At 41.3% G+C, this 20,349-nt stretch overlaps 1 protein-coding gene across 2 annotated transcripts in view; it reads left to right on the plus strand.

The window, feature by feature from the left end:
- The window catches only part of CERS3 (ceramide synthase 3), a 49,361-nt gene extending 31,556 nt beyond the window's left edge, over positions 1-17,805 (plus strand). For both annotated transcript variants that reach the window (XM_065847321.2, XM_071813991.1), the window contains exon 11: positions 14,124-17,805. In XM_065847321.2, coding sequence (XP_065703393.1) covers positions 14,124-14,255 — 132 coding nt within the window. In that variant the 3' untranslated portion in view covers positions 14,256-17,805. The remainder of the gene's footprint in view (positions 1-14,123) is intronic.
- Positions 17,806-20,349: the final 2,544 nt, after the last annotated feature.

Consider the following 20,349-nt stretch of genomic DNA (forward strand, 5'->3'; position numbering starts at 1 on the left):
AAGTGAAAGCAAACTTTTCTCATTGGACTTTGTAGGAACATACCGAAAAAATGAGAGGAGAGGTGAGTGGTGAGGACTTTAAATACCACTGAAAACTTGTAGTCAAAGTTCTGTGAGTTTGTCTAAATCTGAGGTCAGCTATACTTGAACACCAGGTTTGGATTCAGAAAACTGTATGAAGCTGGTCTGGTGTTAGAATACGGCGCAGTGAAATACTGTGATATTCAACTGGAGTGGAGAAACAGAGCAAGTCTGGTGCTGCCATAATCTGCTTTTACCTTGCAGAGAAATCTCTTGTGGGAAAAACTTATAAAGAAAACTTTGCTGCCATTTAGGTCTTGTTTGGTTGCCTGAAGTAGGAACATTTTTGCAAGGTCTCTTGTAATGAAGTCTGCAGTGTAGAGAAAACACTTAGCAAAAAGCATTTAAAAAAAGACTTTAGAGAATATGTCTCAAGTTTTGGCATGAGCGTTGACAGGTATTTTGCTTATGGAGGTGAAACTGGAGTTGTGCTATTGAAAAATGGTATTTATTTTGAGAATCAGGATGCGAAAACTTAATTGAGCTGATTGGGCCCTTTTATCTGAAGCAGTTAATGCTGTGAAGCATCTTAAGGAAATAGAAATATTCATTTCTACCCATATTGAATTGTTGTTTGATAACAAGAATCATCCTATGACTATTGGATTCCTTCAAATCTTACACAGATAGACAGCTGGATATCATTGGCAGACCCAGTGTTTTCCCTGGAAGAAAAGTGCAGTTACAAACTCAGCCCTTGTTAGGCAGCAAACAGCTGTACATAAGGGACAAATCTGTGGAAGAAATGGCTTGTGTTGTTCTGCCTCTAAAACATGCTTCTGTGTTCCCTTAGACACTGAAAAGCTTGTCTGTCTTGCCTGTCACTTACCTCTGTTAGATTAATTACAACATTATTTATGGCCTGGCTTACTGAGTGTTAAAGTGGTTGAGTTCTTCTCACTTTCTTTTTGATTTTTGGCCTCATCTCTGTGCTGTTCTCACATAACTTCTCTGATGAAATCAATAGACACATCCCTCTGCTGTCCAGCCGAGGAAGAGGAAGGCTTTGGCATAGTTGTCCATCTGCATTGGTGGAGTTTATGGGAGTACAATGCTAGGTCTTCAGATACAGTTGTGCAGAGGACATTCCTAGGCCAGCTATATTAGGCCATTCTGCCCTGCCTGCTCATATGCCTTTGTAAGGGGCAGAACTGTTTTAATTTGCGATAAGAGCTTTTTTTTTTTTGTATTAGTCATTGCTTAAAAATGAGAAAACATCAAGCCTTCATCCCTACTATGAATTTTTGATTCCTTATACAGCTCTCTGAGAAGACGGTTTCCAAATAACATTTTTACGGTGGTAGCAGCAGCAGCCCTTGCCCTTTTCGGTCGCTATGACTTCAGCTGGCTTGCATGTGCGGCCTGTTTTCCATAGCGGTGGCAAACTTGGCTGTGAAAGCAGCCAGGGCCTCCAAAGCTGGAAAGGCAATGTTGAAAAGAATGGTGTTTGCAAGGCAGCGTTTTTATACCGACATATTTGTTATAGACATACTCCACACAAATAACCGTTGCTATTTTAGTGAAATACCAGTAAACCATTATCCTTGTATTAGAAGAATCATGTTTCTCTGCCCAAGGCTTTTAAGTTTTCATTCAGAAAACAGGCGATTTTTGACATTTTTCTTGAAGCAGCAGTTAGCTACTTCAGATGGAAAAATGAAGTCATGGTGTAACTGGGAATAGGGACTGATGTTGTCGTTTAACTGAAGGAAGCTCTGAGCATTGCGAGGGTGTAAGGAATTTTTTGGTGCACTCTGTGCCTTGAGCCACCCAGTGTTGGTGGGAGCAGCAATGAAAACCACTGTAATGCAGCAGTTAGCAGCTCCTCGCATCTGTCCAGGGCAGGTGGGTCCCTTCCTTGTATCCTTCAGGACCATGTCATTGCACCATCTGAAAGTCAGTGGGCTTGAATGTATTTATTCTTATTGGGAAGTGCTGTTGTCTCTTGTTAAAGGACTTGTCTGGGTCAGACATGAAAGGTGGGAAGGTGAACAGGAGGGCCCAGGTTGCTCGGATGTCACCTACCCCCCTTGCTGCTATTCGAAGGGTCACACAGAGCTGTGTCACATCATGTTTAGAGCTGTGGATCCAGATTCAATACTCTTATCTCCAGGCTGTGGCAGGAGGATTTGTTAAAAACAGGAATTAATACAGTGTTGGCATTGAGTACTGCAACCTCGTGCGCTGGTAGCTTCTTCCGTGCTTTACTCTTCAAATCCAAGGCTGTTCTTACTGCTGGAAAATATAAAAATATCCCAAAAGGAACCCAAACATTCTTTCTTATAGGACATTTTATAACCCATGCGTAAGGCATACACGTGTGAGAAAAGCCTTTCAAGGCCAGACCTGTACCATGTATCTTAGATCAGTTCTGCGAGGGAAAGAGGGACATTCTCCGGTGTGATTTCTTGTCAGGTTAGGTCAGACAATTGCAATGTTCGCTGCTGGCTGCCATCTTGATGTCCAAGGCCTTTTGTTGCTAGGAAACTCCGTGTGTTTCTGTAATATTGTTCAATTACATGGTTAAATTACCCACTTGTATCAAGTTTCAAGCACCACTGAAACATGTCTAGTCATCATGTCTGCACATATGAGAATATTTTAGGAAAATTGAAAAAACATATAGAGAAGTATGTACATATGCACTGATTTAAAATATCTCGCCAGGAAAGTCCCGTGGAGATTAAACGTTTTATTTCCAAGGTCAGAAAAAGGGAGCGAATGACAGCAGCTTATAGCCACATTATTATGGCAAATTAAGACGTAAAATATATGTTAAAACCATTACACACCAAGTTAAGGTTTTGAGACTACAGTGCTTTAAATCTTGAAAGAGATGTGTAAGTTGTAGGAAACGAGCGTGATGTCCACATGACTCAGATACTTCGGGGCTGATGCAAAGTCCATCAATGGCAGAAGGTTTTTAACAGACTGTAATGTGACCAGAAATATGTTTTCTTTCTCTTTTCATTGTTTTGTCACCATCAGACTGCCTTCAAGTAACACAGTGAGCTTCTTACTAATGGTCATTATTATTTAGGAGTAATTGGCTGCAGTTTTATTTGATTCGCCACAGTACTTTCCTCTTCCTGAAGCAGAGAAGCCCCCGTACCGCTGTGCAGCCGGCTTTTGGACTTGTCACTCTTTAAAAAAACTAGCTGGTACCACATATGTATCTTCAATATTCCTTTGGTATTTTGGACTCAGTAAGCAGGCTTTTAATGATTTTGCTTGGCTGTATCCTTTTCGTGTTTTTGTTTTGTTGTTTTTAATTCTTTATTTGGTCCAAATTCCCAAGGGAACAGTGAGAGTTAGTGTTCAAAGAATTAGTAATGACAGAGTAGCAGTAGCTGAAAATGATAAGAAAATATCATTTTGGGGTGGAAATGAGAGCTGTGAAATACTCGTTAGGATATTTTTGCTGTTTCCAGCAATCGTTCTTCTACTTCAGCATTTTGTTTAGCCTGAATATTGCGCCCCTATTGAGAAAACTCTACCAGTTTGAGTCAGCATTCTTTCTTATATACAGATACTGGGATGCCAGTAGAGTCCTTGCCATGAAAAGTGATTAACCATATAAAAACTCCTTAAATCAGTCACTCCCCTATCTGTACTAGGAAAATTGTATCCCTAAAAATGTGTCCATGGACTCAAATACTTGATATGTTTTAATACTAATGTGTCAGCAAGGCATGAAAGTCCTTTGGAACACAGATGTAATATGATTGTATAAAATGTGCCCTTGCTACTTGTATTGAAGAATAATGATTCTTTACCGCAGCAGAGGTGCTGGCCTATATTACTTTCTGTCTTTCTTGTTGTGAGTTTATCTCTTTAGAGACTTGCTATAACCCTTTGTGTAAGCTTTTAAATTAAACTGTACAGTTCCCAGAGGCCGTTCTACCTGCTCCTGGCAGACACCTTCAGCCGAGTTTAGTCTGAGGCTATTCAGACTTTCCTCAGCCTCTGCAGAACTTTCCTTCCCTGGGATCCTTTTATTATTTTTCCTCTTTTTTTGTACTTGATCTGTCTGCATCAAACGTGACTATTATTTTTAATAATTCATTTCAATCTTGTATTTATTTTGCAACCACATGGGCCCTGGGAATATGAAATTTCAGTGCTGAACTTGGGTGAGAATTTTCTTGTTCATGAAACACAGGCCCACAGCACGTTCTTTAAAACAATGGTGGGGGTTTTTTTTATTTGCAAGTCCTTGAGCATTTACCTATGGAAGTACAGACCTCTGTATGACAAATTTAAACCCCTAGCACTTGCTTTGCTTTCCTTAGCGTTACCTTTAGAATCAGGTCTATGTCCTCTAGAGTTAGACCACAGTGGTTAAAAACTACTGTTTAGCTTTATTAAGCAAGAGTCACTCCTCAGCCCCTGCTCACCCTGGAGTGCAGTGGCTGTGAACACTTAAGCTGAGGCAGCATTGACTTTCTCATTGAACTGTGCAATAATTTGAGATATTTAACCCTAAAGAGAAATATTATTTTTAAAGTTACAGAGAGGAAAAAAGCTCTATGTAATGTGAAAGTAGAAATGGCCTCTAAAGAGATTACATTTAAAATCTCTATTGTGGCAAATAGAATGGGATCCGATGTTCACGTGCTGGAGCTGCTCGGGGTGCACCAGACACATGGTGGGTGAGCTGAGCCTAACTGCTCCCAGCTAATAAACCCGGACTTTGAACCTGAGCTGCGAAGGGTCGTCACATGCGCAGCAGTGCTGCACTGCCGTACTCCCTGCAATTACTGGGATGTGAAAATGAAGCGTGACATGAAACGTATATTCAGTCTGGGCATGCACAGCAGTTTATTGGTCTCCTAAAGAGTCAGACTTTCAGCCCGTTGTTTTTTTTCTTCTTACCGAAGCAGTAAAAAAAATTAAAAAAAAAAAAAAATCTATTTTCAGGGCATTTATAATAGGAAAATGAAATTTAATGAGAATTAACACATTCAGTGAGAAGTAATTTGTTTCAGGAAAATGTTATTCTACAGGAGTTAAACAGAGGACAGAGTTTAGTTTCCTAAACTGGAGGCATGTAAGTTTTGTTTTCTTTTACTTCTGTATTTTGTTAAGCCTGTACTGTGCCAATGGCTATCAGGGTGCTGATTAAAGGGACCAAGAAGTGTGTTTGCCTTAATTCCAAGTAGTCATTTGAAAAGCAGTAATATATATATATGTATATATATGTGTGTGTGTGTGTATGTATACACACATATATACATACACACACACACACACATATATATATATATATATAATATGATTATCTAGTTAGTTATGATTTCATGACTCTGTGGGACTGGGAAGCTGTGGAAATGCTTTCACTGGAGATTTTGTGGTTACTTTCTAGACTGGGAAGGGCCAGTACACACTGATGGATTTTGAGGTCTGTGAGTGAAGGTTTAGCACAAGCACAAAACAGATGGAAGTAGATTAGTAGAGGTTGACTTCTCCCTATTTTAAGGGAAAATGTTTTATGGCAAAGTTGAATTTGTTGATTCTCCACAGATATGTATTTATACCAGATTTTCTCAAGAGGGTAGCTTATTAGGGGCAAAAATAGAACAAATGAAGGTTTTCCCTCTTATAGATGAAAACCAGTCTATCTGGGAACCTTCCCAGTTGATTTAAACGATTGCCTTTGGGACATGGGGTTTTTACTAGCCTGGAGAGGGGAGGTAGCCAGCCAGGTCAGCAGTGTGAAGCCTCGTACCCCAGTAAAGGGAAATTGCTTCCTGTTCTGACTTTCATCTGCATATTTCCCATTCTGCTACAGCGATCTCGTTAAGTCCAAAGCCTGGCTACATGTCTCACTTCATGCTGCCAAATTCATTGGAGGGAGGAGGGGGGAGAGGCAGGCAGAAGAAAGTATAAAAGAGTGAGGAGTTTGCTGGCTGGTATTTACAATGATAGGCAAAAAGGAGAAAAGCTGCTGTGTGCACACTGAGGAGCTCTGGGGTCCTGTCCTTGCTGGGGATTTGAAGTCAGGGCCGACCTCAGTAACATGTGTTGTCGAGGTGTGTAGCTCAGCAGAGCCTGTGGAAGAGGAAAAGCCACCAGGTCTTTACCATGCAAATGCTACGTGTCAGTCCTAGGGCGCTGTCTGGTCTCCTTTGCCTCATCTGGTGCATCGCCTGGCACTGTGAGTTAAAAGGCAGGTTGCTGTTTAAGCCTCTGCTTTTTACTCCAGACTATGAAAGGGGATCAGCAGCTGAGCAATGACTTCCAGGGAAGTCTGTTATACTATATGCTCAAACACACTTCTCAGATTTCAAAACAGCAACAATTTTCTTTCCTGAAATTTTGATTTAAAAAACAAACAAACAAACAAAACTGTTTAGAATGACCATAATTCCACACCACCTTTCACTTGAATATTATATAAAAATCAGGTAAAGTTTAGAAAACTTAAGGACTCTTAGGACCATTATGGAGGAATGAACTAATGAGAAACTGAAGAAAATAACTTCTTATTGTTTGGTTGGAATAGATAGGCTGTGAAGGTGCGCTGGGGTGGGACCGTTAGGACAAAGTACCCGTCCACAGCCCTGTTGTGCACACACGAGATGTGCGAGGGCAGAGTCAGACCTGTGGCCACAGTCCAACAAAAACTGGGTGTGTGGGTGCTCCCTTTGCCCCTCCTGCATGAGCTGGGCTGTAAATGGGGCCATGCAAGTCCCTTCTGTGCTGCAATAAAAGTCAAATGGTTCCAGAATCACTGAGTTTGACATGAGGAGGAGCTGCAGATGACCGCAGCCTCTAAGAACAGAAAATCACAGCTATTAATGTATGTAATTCTGAAAGCAGAGCTGCCTGCCCAGGCGCTGCAGCAGAAGTTGTTGATCCAGAGCCAGGTTCTCAGCTGGTAGAAATGAGCTTGACTTGAAGTCAGTGGGATCGTGTTCGTTTTCACCAGCAATGGATCTGGCCAAACAAGCACCCCCACCCCTCTCTCTGCACGTATGTCTGGCACAAGGCAGCTCCACTTTTAGCAGATTCCCTGATCTAAATGACTCTTTTTTTTTTTTTTTAATGCAAAATTCCCAATTCAGATAAAAGACAAATGTTGGTAAAGTTTTTGCTTTATAATTTATTGATTTACTTCGTTGTTCACAGAAGGGCATTTGCTGACAGTTTTTCTGACTTCCCTTGTTAACTGCTCATATCTTTTAGCTTTCTAGCAGGATATTTATTAAATGTTCCATTTGTTGTTAGTTTTATACATATGCACCTACATAAAAACTATATATGTGTAATAGCGTGCATATGTATTTATTTTTTCAATTGCCAAAAACCAATTCACAGAGCAAACCTAGGCCTTCTGCAGAACTTCTGATGCCTTCATTTACTATTTTTAATATATGCTGCAGAGGTTTGAATTGTGACTTTGTTATGAGGTGACTAATTCTCATACTTTCAGAGGGGTTCACAGCACTGCTGAACTGATTTAAAAAAAAAAATACCTTGAAAAAAAAGCTAGTTAGTGGTAGAGCAATTTCCTTTCTTAATTGATATCACTCTGACTGGTATTTGAAGAAAATGTTTTCCTAGGAGGACCTAGGAGTGCTCAATAATCTTTATTACATGCAAAGAAGGGAGGAAATCTGAACAGGAGCAGTCTCACCTCCAAGACACAATGCTAAGAACAGCACACGGAAGGTTCACACATCATCCAGGGACACCCTTTTCTCTTTCTGTTCATTACAGAGCTGTCCGAGATGAAAAAATCTGAGTAGATGCCCCACTTTCAGAATGCTGAACTTCAGTGAAGTAAATCCCCCACCAGGCCACTTACGCATGGAAGTCTTAGGGACTTTTAATGCTATTTAAGAAACTTTGTTCCTTAGGTACTACTTAAAGTATTCTATATCCAGCCTGAAGATCAGGGTGTTTAGAAATACTGTATTGAAATGATTTTAGATATTGCGATATGAATGTCAAATGAAAAGATATTACTTGTTAGGCATGTGACTTGAAAATTAGATTGATAATGTTGAAGTATGGAGATAACCTTTAGATCCATCCTGAAAGGAACAGAATGCATCCTAACAATGAAAATAGAGAAATGAGCACCTTATAGCACCCATTAGGTAGAAGTGCCCATCAGTTACATGGTTGGACACTGTGGTTTCAGGTTAGTTTAATAGAGGTAGAAGGCTTCTGTAGGAATAATCTTTAGCAGCTGTGTTATTTCAAAACATTCATCTTAAGTGCAGTATCATACCTCACCGAGAAAAGTGTGAGTGTCTGATCAGCTGTTTTGAAGCCAAAAAGGCATTTATAAGGAATAAAAGTGCATGTTCTGATAAAAGTTCATACCACTGAATAGCTTGGCTTAATGCAAGTTCTGTCCTAGGGTAAAAAAAAGTTCACTATAGAGAACAGCATCAAATGCCTATTATATTGTTCTTTGTTTCTTTGCCAACTGTGGATTTAAAATTGGAATAATTCAAAAAGCAGTGGGACATTATGACTCACTCAGTACCTCCTGGGCTTTTGACATTATCGTAAAGCCACATACACTTGAGCGCAAGGTTTAGTTAGTGGATTTCAATAACACAGCCAGCAGACCTTATTCGAAACCACAGAGTACCTGATTAACTGTAAACAGTGATTTATTTCTTCTGCGCAGTCAGGGTATTACAGCTCCAGTTACAGGTGTGTTATGCTGAGTGACAACTCAAGGGGTATTTTTCTGAGGTTAAATGTATTTCTTCAGTCAAAGTCAGGGACATATTCTAATAGTAACATCCAGTTTTATGAGACTGTTCTTTTCGATGTTTGTTGAATTGGTGTAATTTTTAATTTGTTTTTCACACGTTGTCTTTGATTTCTCTCTGCGAGCCCCCAGTGGAAAGCTTGGGGAATGGGTATTACACGGAAGAGAGAGCTTTAATAAGAGGAGTTTTGGCCACATGGTGTCCAGTACAATTAATCTAGAAAGTCTGTATCTTCATTTCAAAATTGTAGAAAGCGGAGTCCAGCAGTGCATCTTCCATGGAACATCAACATTATTTACATTGCCTAGTGTGTATAAGCTGAAAAGGGAAATATATTTTCCAATAAAATCTTCCAGGCTGGAAATATAGAACAGTTTGTTTGAATCCAAATGTATATTGCTTAGTCTCTGCAGGAAAGTAAAGGCGTATTAAGTCATATGTCAGCTGAGTTGAATTATTGATGTTGAATTAAACATGTTGAACTCAGAAATTCATCAACTTTATAGTATTATTTGTTAGAAAAGTACCCCCTTCTATCTATTTGGACTGACTTTTTATTATCTCTCTTGTTTATTATCTCTTTTATTTGAGTCAGTGGTTGCTGACCTGACTAATAGCTTTCATCTTTGTACTGCAAGCTATTTCCATATGTGCAGGTGCTGTGGAATTTATTGTCTTTACATTGAAAAATCAAGATCTAGTCAATATGTTTGTAGATATTTAGATGAAAATACTCCTCAGGTAGAATTAAGGTATAAGATTTAGAGCATTCTGATTTCAATATAAGATACATTTAAGAGTCAGGAAATTCCAACTGAAGGGTAAGAATAAATATTTGAAAATCAAAAAAAAATTCTAAATTTCACCAAATCAGAAAACACATAATTAAAATTCTGGAATTAGCTGTGAATTGCTTTTGCCTATCTGTACTTGGTAGAAGAAATCCAGATAACTGCATGGACATAAATTATGCTTAACCTTAAAGACCAATTGGTTGTAGTCTCACCCAGGCAGGGCCGAATCTGGAATCCCTTTACACTGCTGAGAAACCTTGAGCCAGTGTTGATCCCTCAGATCAGTCAGACCTGGACCTCTCCCAGCGCCACACGGACATGGCCACACCAGCGAGGAGGAGACTGAACCCCCTGGACTCATCTCGGCCACTTTGTGCTGCGGTGAGGCGCAGCAAGCCTGCATCATCCTCCAGGGTTCCTCACTATTTATGGGATCAATCCATGTTGTTACAATATTCTTTTGTCTTTTTTTTTTTTTCTTTTTACACTGCTCAGCACTGTCTTTCCCTCTGCTCTTACACTTCCCGCTTTAACTACCGTGTCCTTCTCCCCATGGAGTGTCAAGAGCTTCTCAACACGGAAGAGATTTCTCAGCGCTTTATTGAGATACAAACTTCCTCAATTAGGAGGAAATTCTCTGTTAGTTTAGGTGAAGGTTTGACCAATGTCTGTCTGCTTATGAGAAGCTGGGAAGTGGCCTGTGGAGTTTGCTAATTTCTTAATTTTCAGAAGTCTTTTCCCTCAGTGGAGTCTCTTGGAAGGTCCTTTCCTATTCATATAATCAGATGCAGTGCTAATGACTTGAATGATATGTGTTCTAACAGCAGTGAAACACAAGAAGCCAAAACAACCTTAATAAATACGGTTCATTTAACTGAAAGAGGCAGACTGAGCAGCAGGTGGAAGGGTTAAACAAAAGGGAAAAAAGATTATAAAAGTTTGCGGCTTTGGCTTCACTACAAATAGTTCTTTTGCAGACTTTATAGCATTAGTGTTGCTTCTCATAAACCTTGAAACCGTTCATCCATTTAGAAAGATTAAATTGGTTAGTCATCCAGAACATAAAATATACACATCCATTTTGTCTGTTACCCTAAACCATCTGAAGTGTAATAAATGCAGCTGATGCCATTAAACCAAAGCTTTGAGTATTAATGATGGTCTCAGTTGCAGTATTTACAGTTTGCCAGCTCTTGTGTTTCTGATAGTACATTCATCTGTTGTTGCTCAGGGACAGTAAGAGCAGAGTCTTTGAGCTGGAAAACACAATTATAATATATGATGTGAGGGGCTCGGAGAAAACATCTTGGTATTAAAGCAGGGGAAATCCAAGAAACGTTATATTTTTTGTTATTCTCAGAAGGTCAAAGTTCAGAGGCACAAACTTCACTTATGATATCTTAATATATTTATAATGGTCTGTTAAACAGTTTGCCAAGACAGGATTGTTTGGTTTTCTAGTTACAGATGAAGGTATTACTATTTAAAGTTCTGTTCTGTCACTTAAGCTACCCAAAAATGGCCAGACTCTGCTAAAGCCAGAATTTGTAGGGTCACTCAGTCAGGATGCAGGTTTATGATTAAAAATATCATAAGATTTCAGATTTGATTTGCCAGCATTCTTCCTTGGTTAGTGTCAGGATTTTTGAAGTGGTACTCTTTTCCAGAATTAAGAAAACTTGCAGTAGTTGCTTCAGACTACATAGAAATTTAATTCCTGGTGCTTTGAAATTTGTAGGAGTATCTCAAACACAGGGATCTGCAGTGTGCTGGAAAAAAAACACAACACATTTACATGTTTTTTAATTACTACATATAGTGCCTTTAATCAAAGCATCTGGCTTGACAGTGTTAAAACTGAGAAGCAAATGCTGTTTCCAGTTCCACACTGGAAATGCCAGCCCGCTCCTCTAAGAGACAGGAATGGATGTCACGTATCAGCTGTCAGTGAAGGCAGAGCAGGTTGCCAGCTATTCCTAAGCCTATGCCTGAGTAACAGCAGCATCTCTATTTAAGTTTAGTTTGCATTTTTTCCTGAAACTTTTCAGGTGGCAAAAAAAGCAACAAGGCTCCCCCCACACCCTCAGCATTTGTCTTTTACTGAAATCACAAGTTGCAAAACTACCAGGAGCGAGAGAGGTGATCTGAAGGAGGCAGAACCTCATAAATAGTTTGTGTGGGAAAGGCTGTCTTTCCTTTTCTCTAACTGATGGCATGCCAAGTTTATTTTACAGTATTTACAGTAAGATTTGTTTGTTTTGATGCCCTTTATATGTTGTTAGGGAAAAGGCAAAAGAAAATCTCCAGGAAGTTTATAGTTTCTGATGAGACAGAGTTTAGGCTTTAATTTTCTTTCTAGTCCAATACGTTATACTACAAGTGTAATATATAAAGGGATATGAGATTACAATTGGATGAGTTATTACTGAGCTGTCATTGATTTTTCTCTGTATGCGTTTGGTGCTTAAGACCTCAGAGGAGCAAGCTGAGAAAGTGAAATTGTTCGTTCATCCCGAGAGCAGACACAGGTTGGGCAGGAATTTCTGTATCTTGTCTCTGACCCTGGCACATCACTCCAGGAGCAGGAAGAACGTGCAGTCTGTGCCTGTTTAGTTGAGGTGCCGACAGGTGACAAGGAGACCAGATTTATCCATGGTGGTTGAAGAGAGAAGCCTCAGGTCTCCTTCACCAGGGTCCTGCAGGCCAAATACCCACGTGTTACAAAAAGACCCCACGACACCTGCAGTCCTCAATACTTGAACATTGATGCCACCGATCAGCTGGCTGTTAAGTTTGGGGAGTTCCCATTAACGAACTAGATACCCTGATGCTAGTAGGTCACAGCCACAGCGTGAGGAGCCAGGTTTTGATCCTCAGCTACAGGGAAACTGGGTTTAAGTGGTCTGTTAAATAATACGCTGCTGGAGAGGGGATGACTTGCCCATCTCTTCCAACACAAGAACCCTCTGGTAGTGTGTGCATCTGTCAGGGGGTATCAGGTCTACCAGGCACCTTCCAAGTAAGTGAAGGAGACAACTGGTGGCAGCTGCTAATCACACGGGAAACTGCTGGAGATGGAAGAAATTTCTTAGGTGCCTACTTTGATCTCCTTTCCATTCTTAGTCACTGCTGAGGCACAAGGAAGAGTTTACCTGGTTTACAGCATCTTGAACAAGCGCATCCTGCCCTGGGTCCACAGAGCAGGGCTGCGCTTGGTACGGAAGGTCCTTCCAGGGAGGCAGGTGCTGCTTTCGAGAGCGTGTTGCACTGAATACAAAATAAAGGTGCTTGGTTTTCATGCCAAAGCCTTGATTGTTTGAACCGACTTCTAAACACATTGTAGAACCTTGGGTTGTGGTAGGAGTTGAGAAACAGGAGACTAATGGTGTATTTTATGTGCTGTGACAAATAGCACAGAAGTGTCTTACCTCTAACCTTTGCTGTGAAATGCTGGGCAGACACAATGTCTTTTCTCTGCGTGGCAGAAACATTAAGCAGCAAGTGCCATGTTTGACTGTTTGGGGATGAAGTGTGATTGCCAAAGGGTAGAAGTTGTTCCTATAGCGCTGGGAAGGGGTTTTCGTAAGGGCAGATTCTCTCACTGACCCCCTTTCATCCCTGCTAACGGAGCAGCCACCACCTCCTCCCTGGCAACTCCCTGAGCAGGGTGATATACCCGAGGTGTATACGATAGCTGTGTATAGACGTGACCTCTGCAATTGTTGATGTGATGTATACACCGTCAAGCAGGGGAGAATATTTTAGGGTCAGTAAGTCTCTATGGGTGAAGTTAATACCAGGAGATGCTGGCACAACTCGTCACTGTTTAGTTTACACCTGTCAGAAACAGGCAGCTTCTCGACTCCTGTGTTTGGGTGAGTGTATTCATTATATTAAGCTTTTATATAATATTCTTTTCATCTTCACTGCACTTCATGATGGTTAATTAATCCCATGGCACCCAGGGATTACTAGTAACGCTTTACAAAGGAAAGCGAAAACAAGCAAGAAGAGGTCAAATGACTGGGCCGAGGTCACGGAGGAAATTTTGTCAGAAGAACATTAGGTTCTGCAAGATTAAAGTGTTGTTAGCTGGCCTCTCCTTGGATATCAGCTTCCATTTTGGGGGAAGGGGTGTTTCTGGGAGTAGTGTATTTAGAGATCCCCTTTCATTTGTTCCCTGTAGCACATTTTCTTTTGCTGAGGTCAGTGGAACAGAGGAGATGGGGAAATTCGAAGAACGGAGTTCATTTTCTGCAACTTCTGTGCGCCATCTTTTCATCTTGCAATTACAAATGGGGGCATCTAACTAATGAAATTAATTGGCTGTTTTTTCAGAGCAATTGCAGAAGTCCAGACACCCACTTCACATTAAAAACAAATGACTTGCCTGTCTAGGACCTGTAGGTATTTTTGGAGGGTCCATACTGCACTGATAATAGCAATCTGGTAACTTATTAGACAGTAAACACTGCAAGTATGGAACATGCTCACAGTGCTTTCTTCTCCCTAGGACTTGAAAGATGACCGGAGTGATGAAGAAGAGGAAGATTCTGTTACAGATAATGAAGAGGAGTCCGTAAAGAATGTCAGCAAGAATGGCTGTGGGTCAAGCAAACATCTCCTCAACAGCAGTCACCACTAGGCCCCTCCTCCCTCACCTCCTGCAGTGATTTCTGCTGGTTTTTACCCAACCTACAGGATAGAATTCAAGTCAAAAGGCTTACGAGAGACTGTGATTGATTTATTGTTGGCTACCAGACCTGGAAAAAAGCCCAGTTTAGAGGGGAGGGGAATATTGCATAACATGACAAAATGTGTTAATGACCCACTTTCTGGATCATTGCAAAGTGTTTGGACACACTGACTGTTCCACTCTGACAGTGCTCAGCAAGGTCAAAGCTCAAGAGTGTCAGATCATTTAGTGTCCCATTGATTCTAATGTTGGTTTTCAATCTGATCTAAGATATATTTCACCAAGCAGTTTAATTTTGTGGTAGGTAAATAGTGTGAACTCCATTAAGAACCAGAATCGCTCGATGTGGGAAAAATTTGACAGTGATGTGCAGTGACTGGCATTTTAGTCTTTACTTGGCAGTTTAAACCTTCATCAAAATGGCTGGTTTCGTGAGTTAGGTTCCATGTCCTGGAGGCCAATGGAAGGTAAAATGAAGGAAGTCAAATTATTTGCATGTGAAGAGCCGACTTCACTGCAGAAATAGTCTTTCTCCAAAATACGCTGTATGATAAGTAGCTCACATATTGTGTTCTCAGATATACCTGACAAGAAAGTCACTGTTCAAAGAGCAAAACTCGGCCCAAATTCTCTGTTGAGCTCCAGGTTTCACAGACATTTTTCGTCTCAGTCGTTGTCGCCCAGTGTTAGAACAGAAGGCACAATGGGGAGGGAAGATGGTGAAGGAAAATTGGGTCTTCTCACAGTTCTTTCACACTTCTTATTTGTCTTCGAAACTGCTGAATACCCCTTGCTCCTGGCACGTCTACAGCCCAGCGGATTAAAAATAAATGTCATCCATTCCTTTCTTGTGAGATTGTCTCCCGCAGCAGCGTTGGGTGACCGTCTGCTCAGGTGGGGTCCTGCTAAATTCTGTTCTCTGGTTCCTGTGTGCTCGCTGCACGTACCTGAGCACTGGGAGAGAACGGGGCGAGCCAGGAATGTCACATCCTTAGTGCTGTGTATTCAGTTGAGATCAAGATCTGTATCTCCATTTCTGCTCTTGTTGAAAATAGGAAATCGCATCTACTGGAGCCAAACTTGAATGCGAGTGTGTGACTTAAGCAACATACAGTTGTTTGTGCTGTAACAAATGGAAGAACCGTGGTGGTTTTATCAGCTCTTCTTACCAAAAGTGCCTCTATCCTGAATTTGCACTTTTTTTTCTAATGCCCATGCAATGTGCTGCAGTGTTTTCAGTCCCGGGGTTTTCCAGAGAGAGCCTGAGCCTTTTAAACAGGGTGGTACTGGTCTCATTTCCAGATGCCTTTAGCTCACAAAGCCATAAATGATTTGTGTCACATGTTTTAGAGGTGAGAGGCTCTCCATTTGCTTCTACAGTAGCTGAGATCATCTGGTGAACTAAAACCAGTAGCTTGACAGAGACCAAGGGACCACTGCTGAAACAGCCCCAGGGCTGAGCTTTTGGGTCGAGAAGCCTTTTTTCCCCTTAAAGCTGCTCCGGCAGGAACCTGGTGACCTACAGGAAGTGCTATGTGACTTGTTTTATCAAGATTTCCTTGGCAAAGGGGGATACAATTTGTTGACTAAAGCATTTGAAAGAATGGGAAATGTTTGGGAGCTCAGATATGAAGGAAGAATTGTTTTTTTTCTGTGCAGTTACAAGAAACTGTAGGAGTAGTTTGTTCTAGAGACTGGTAACATGAAAATATCTACATATGGTCTGTTGAACGAGGCTGTGCTCTATCTTTACTCGTGTCTTGTACTGTGTAATATCCTGAATGTTTGTGTTTTGCCACAAAGAGAATTACACTGAGACAGGAGCGTGGCCTACAGCTTCTGAGAAGGATGGAAACACACGGTGGTGGGACAGGACTCCTGAGCCCGTGGTTGCACTCGGTGAAGCTGCTGGGGCTGAGCGGGCAGAATTCCCTCCGTAGTTGTTGTACAGCAGCGCGTTTCCTTACACAGCTGTGGAGAATACCTTAAATACTGCAGTGTGGGTTTATTGGAAGTGTAAGTACTTATTACATCATCTAAAGCAACTAGTGAGTTTGGCAGGGTCACAGTTGCTTATCAGGGCCTGTTTATTGCCTACATGAAAAGAACTGGCCTTTCCTAACAAAATGTAGAAAGCCGCCGTCTTGGAGGCTTTACACTCCCTTTGAGAGCAGCAGAGACAACGATGCTTTCTACAAGACATAATGGGGTTTTGGGAGTTGGCCAGGGTATTATCATTTAATTTTGGTGCCAGAAAGCTTTCCTGCTATGACTAGGAAAGGAATTCGGGAGAGGAAGGCAAAGAAGGATGTTGTCAGAGGAGCGAGCCTCTGAACGGCTACTGAGTTTTAAACTGGAGCTTATAGTCTCAAGGCCAACTCTTGCTCTTCCCACTCGGACAAGTCTCCCACTGAAGCCAATTAACTCCGTTGGAGTTTTGCCTAGGAACAATTTTGGATTGCAGTTATCCAGCCTAATTACCAGACCTGTTGTTTTAAATCAGTGTGAAACCAGGGTCTTAAAGGAAGTGAACAAGGTAGATAAATACATTCAAACATTAAAATGTTGAGGCAAATTTGAGGTGAGCGCAGAAGAATATGGAAGAAAATAAAGTCCTGAAGGTGAAGATTAAATCCAAGCACAGTAAACAACCAAATAACTACGTCGCCTGGCAGTCGGGGTGAAATCAGCGGGACCATGAAGGCCATTCCAGGGGGTTATGGTCGTGGCCAAAGTGATGAAACCTAAAAATTCTGAAGGTAAACCAGTAGGTATTGGGAACAAATACCCATAGCACAGGGAGAAATGGGAATGGATTTTCACAGTGGGACTGGACACATGTCCTGTTAACATCGGGTGTGTCATTCCTGAGGTGACACGTGTTGCATTTTTGACTTTTTACTGATAGAAACTCGGAAACAAGAAGCTAAAGTAATGTGGAACACAATTCATGCTAAAGAAATTAATGTCATGGTGCTTTCAGATTTTCAGACTATTCAGTGCACTTAACTTTTTTTTTTTTTTCATGTTATCCTGAAAGGTCTCAAAATGCAAGAGCAGAACAATCGCAGGTGATGGGTATGAGCACAGATGACAGATTCTAATGCCTTACTTCGACCAGTTCACAAAATGGGTCCTGGTTTAATGCTTGGGACTGTGCATCTGGTTTTGCTGTGTCACTTTGACCATGAAAAAGTATAATAGAATAAAAATGAAATTTAGTTCATTAGGATCAGTAGAAACTCTTCTGTTCCATGTAATTCCTCTGAGTTTTGTTCACGTCCTCCTGTCTGTGTGTACTCTGCTGCTCCTGTGCTTATTTACTACATAGAGTTATCAGTCTACTCTGGATTTGATATACAGACCTCATTTACTCCACAGAACTCATTTTGTCAATTTGTATCATTGAGTATCATCATCTGTTTTTTGTTCTTAATGCCACTGAATTTGTCTGGTCAGTTGTGCTACACACTATAAATAAATATTTTTTGAAAACAGGTATCTATGGAAGGGTTCCCTTGGTTTCCCTGCCTTGCAGTATCCTCCTCACCGCCTTCCGTTCCCTCCCAGCTTCCCAGTGAAGACCCATTCTGGAACTAATTCCTGACTCTTCCAAGTTTGTCCCTCACCTGGAGAAGGCTGGATGAGCCACCCCCTTCTTAAGAGGTAACAGTCATTGCTGTAAATGAACTTTTCTTTTCCCGGACAATTCATGAATGGAGAGGAAGCAAATTTAATGGGTGCATCATCCATCATTCGTGTTATTCAAGTTTTATGCTTTGACTAAAGTACTTGACAGTGATGCTATGTACGCTAGGAGCTACTAACTCTAGAATGCCAACACGTTTTTGTATCTTTACTCAGTTGTTTTTTGTTTTGCGTAATATGGCTGCTTATGATGTTACGTGTATTTGAGGAATGTTAGAATATTTCTTATTCTTTCCATTTCTGCTTCCCTAGTTGGGAAGCTCACAGAGGTTCTGACTTACTGTCTCTTCCCGTGGGCAAACAAACATAAGGGAAGGTGTTTAGCCCAAATAATGAACTGCAGCAGAATACTTTGGTTTTATTATCTGAACTCATTTTTTTTAAGCTTACGACTGAGAATACAGTAGGTAGAAAACAGATCAAATAGGGATATGTGAGTTCTGGCTACAACCAACTTGCAAACTGTGAAGAATAAAAAAAAAAATTAAATCTTGCTGATTTAGAAATAAAAACACATCTCCGCAGGCACCTCCCCCAGCTCTGAGATAACCAGGGGGCAGAAATGAAAGTCTGTGCTGAGAATAAGAACACAGCCCAGCTGTGAAGTTGCTGCGGAACTGGTTTGATGGCTGTGAGCTGCCCGAGAGCCGAGGAACCTTTCGTGTGGGGCAGTGAAGGAGCCAGGAATGCACCTCTGAGCTGATGGTGCTGGTCTATTCAAAATCACTGATAACCTCTATTCCCAGAGTCTCCCAGTCAGTTTTATGGGCTCCTTCCTGCTCTGGCTGTGCCACACAGAGTTGGGGTTTTGTTTCTTAAGAAGTTGTTTGAACTTTGGCTGCCCAAGGTGTGGACCAGGTATCGAGGTAGAATACCGCTGATTTGTTGAAGGTCACACAGAACATCTGTATCCCCACTGAAAATGTGATTTCTGCTTACAAAATTCATTAAATCTACGTGATGCCCACACTTAGGAGACAGAAAGTAACCAAGGTGTGTCAGTAATGTGGCACTGAGTGACCAGCACCATAGAGAGGGAGCTGATCTTCCCTGAGGGGAGCTTCATGAATGAGGAGAAGAAAAGTCAGCAGAGGGCTTGGCCAACTCATCACACAGGTTTTTCTTGCGGATGTAGGTGTCGAAGACTCATTTAAAGGCTGCTTCCTCCAGCTCTTTAGAGGGGAGCGTTTTCTCTCTGTCTCCATATTTCTGCGTGATGCTACTTGGTTTATAGAAGTTGCCGAAGAAGGTCAGAACCTCATCAGCAGAGGTTCCCCATGCCCCTTCTCTGCTCCAACCTGTAGTATCAGCAGTGTTTGCACGTGCTGCTAAGGTAGCACACTTGCCCACTGAAGTGAGAGCTGATAGTATATTACACCAGAGAGGAAACTTCACAAAGTTTTGGGACATAAGGTAGGAGAGGGGAAGTCATTGGCCAGAAAAACAGGACTCCTGCAGGAAAAAAAAATAGTGTCACTTTCTGTCCTGTCATCCATGTGTGTTAAGATCTTCAGCAGCAGCGAGGAGTTAAAGCCCTGATGTTGATCCCTTGTCAAAGAATGGGATTCCCAGTTGAGGAGTTAGAGGTGATCAAAGCAATGTAATCTTCACCCGAGCTGACTACAGAGAACTTCAGGTTGGGCTCTGACAGTTTATTTAACTGGAGTACCCTCTGTGGGATTACTTGGAGTTTCTAGCTAATAGAAGACAAGGCTGAAAGCACAGGTGTAAGCTTCAACATGTGACTCTGCAAATACAAAGTCATAACAACCCATGTAGGATAACATTGTTGATATTCCAATAGCCCAAGGATTTATGAAAATATCTTCTATTTACTCAGCTGGAAACAGCTCTGTTCTTCTGGAGTTTTGTTACCCCATAAAACATTCAAAGGAGACCCCATAATCATTTCAAAGTCAGAGACATTAAGTATAAACCCAATTCTCAGTGACTTTAAAGTACAAGAAGCATGTCCTTGGAGCCATTGAATATTACTGTGCTGTGAGCTCCCAGGCAGTTGTTTCAGGTAGTGAAAAGTCCGTATTTTTCCTACCACAAAAGAAGCTGCTCTAAAAATAAAGTTGTGAAAGACGTGATTAAGTTCTCACTGAAATTCACAGGAGCTTTTCCTGTGATGCTGATGAGAACTGGATCCAGACCTCAAGCGACCAGATAAAATGAGTAGGGCAGCGTGGCACTGGAGCAGGACACAGCTCTGGTGTTTCCTCTTCCTACAGCCCAGGGCAAAATCTCCCTGGAAAACAAAATCTTCTGTCTATAGGACACTCAGCTGAACACAGCTCTGCCCAAACTGGGCACATATCTCTTCAATGAT

The sequence above is a fragment of the Patagioenas fasciata genome, chromosome 12 (genome assembly GCF_037038585.1).
Source record: "Patagioenas fasciata isolate bPatFas1 chromosome 12, bPatFas1.hap1, whole genome shotgun sequence".
NCBI classification, from domain to species: domain Eukaryota; kingdom Metazoa; phylum Chordata; class Aves; order Columbiformes; family Columbidae; genus Patagioenas; species Patagioenas fasciata.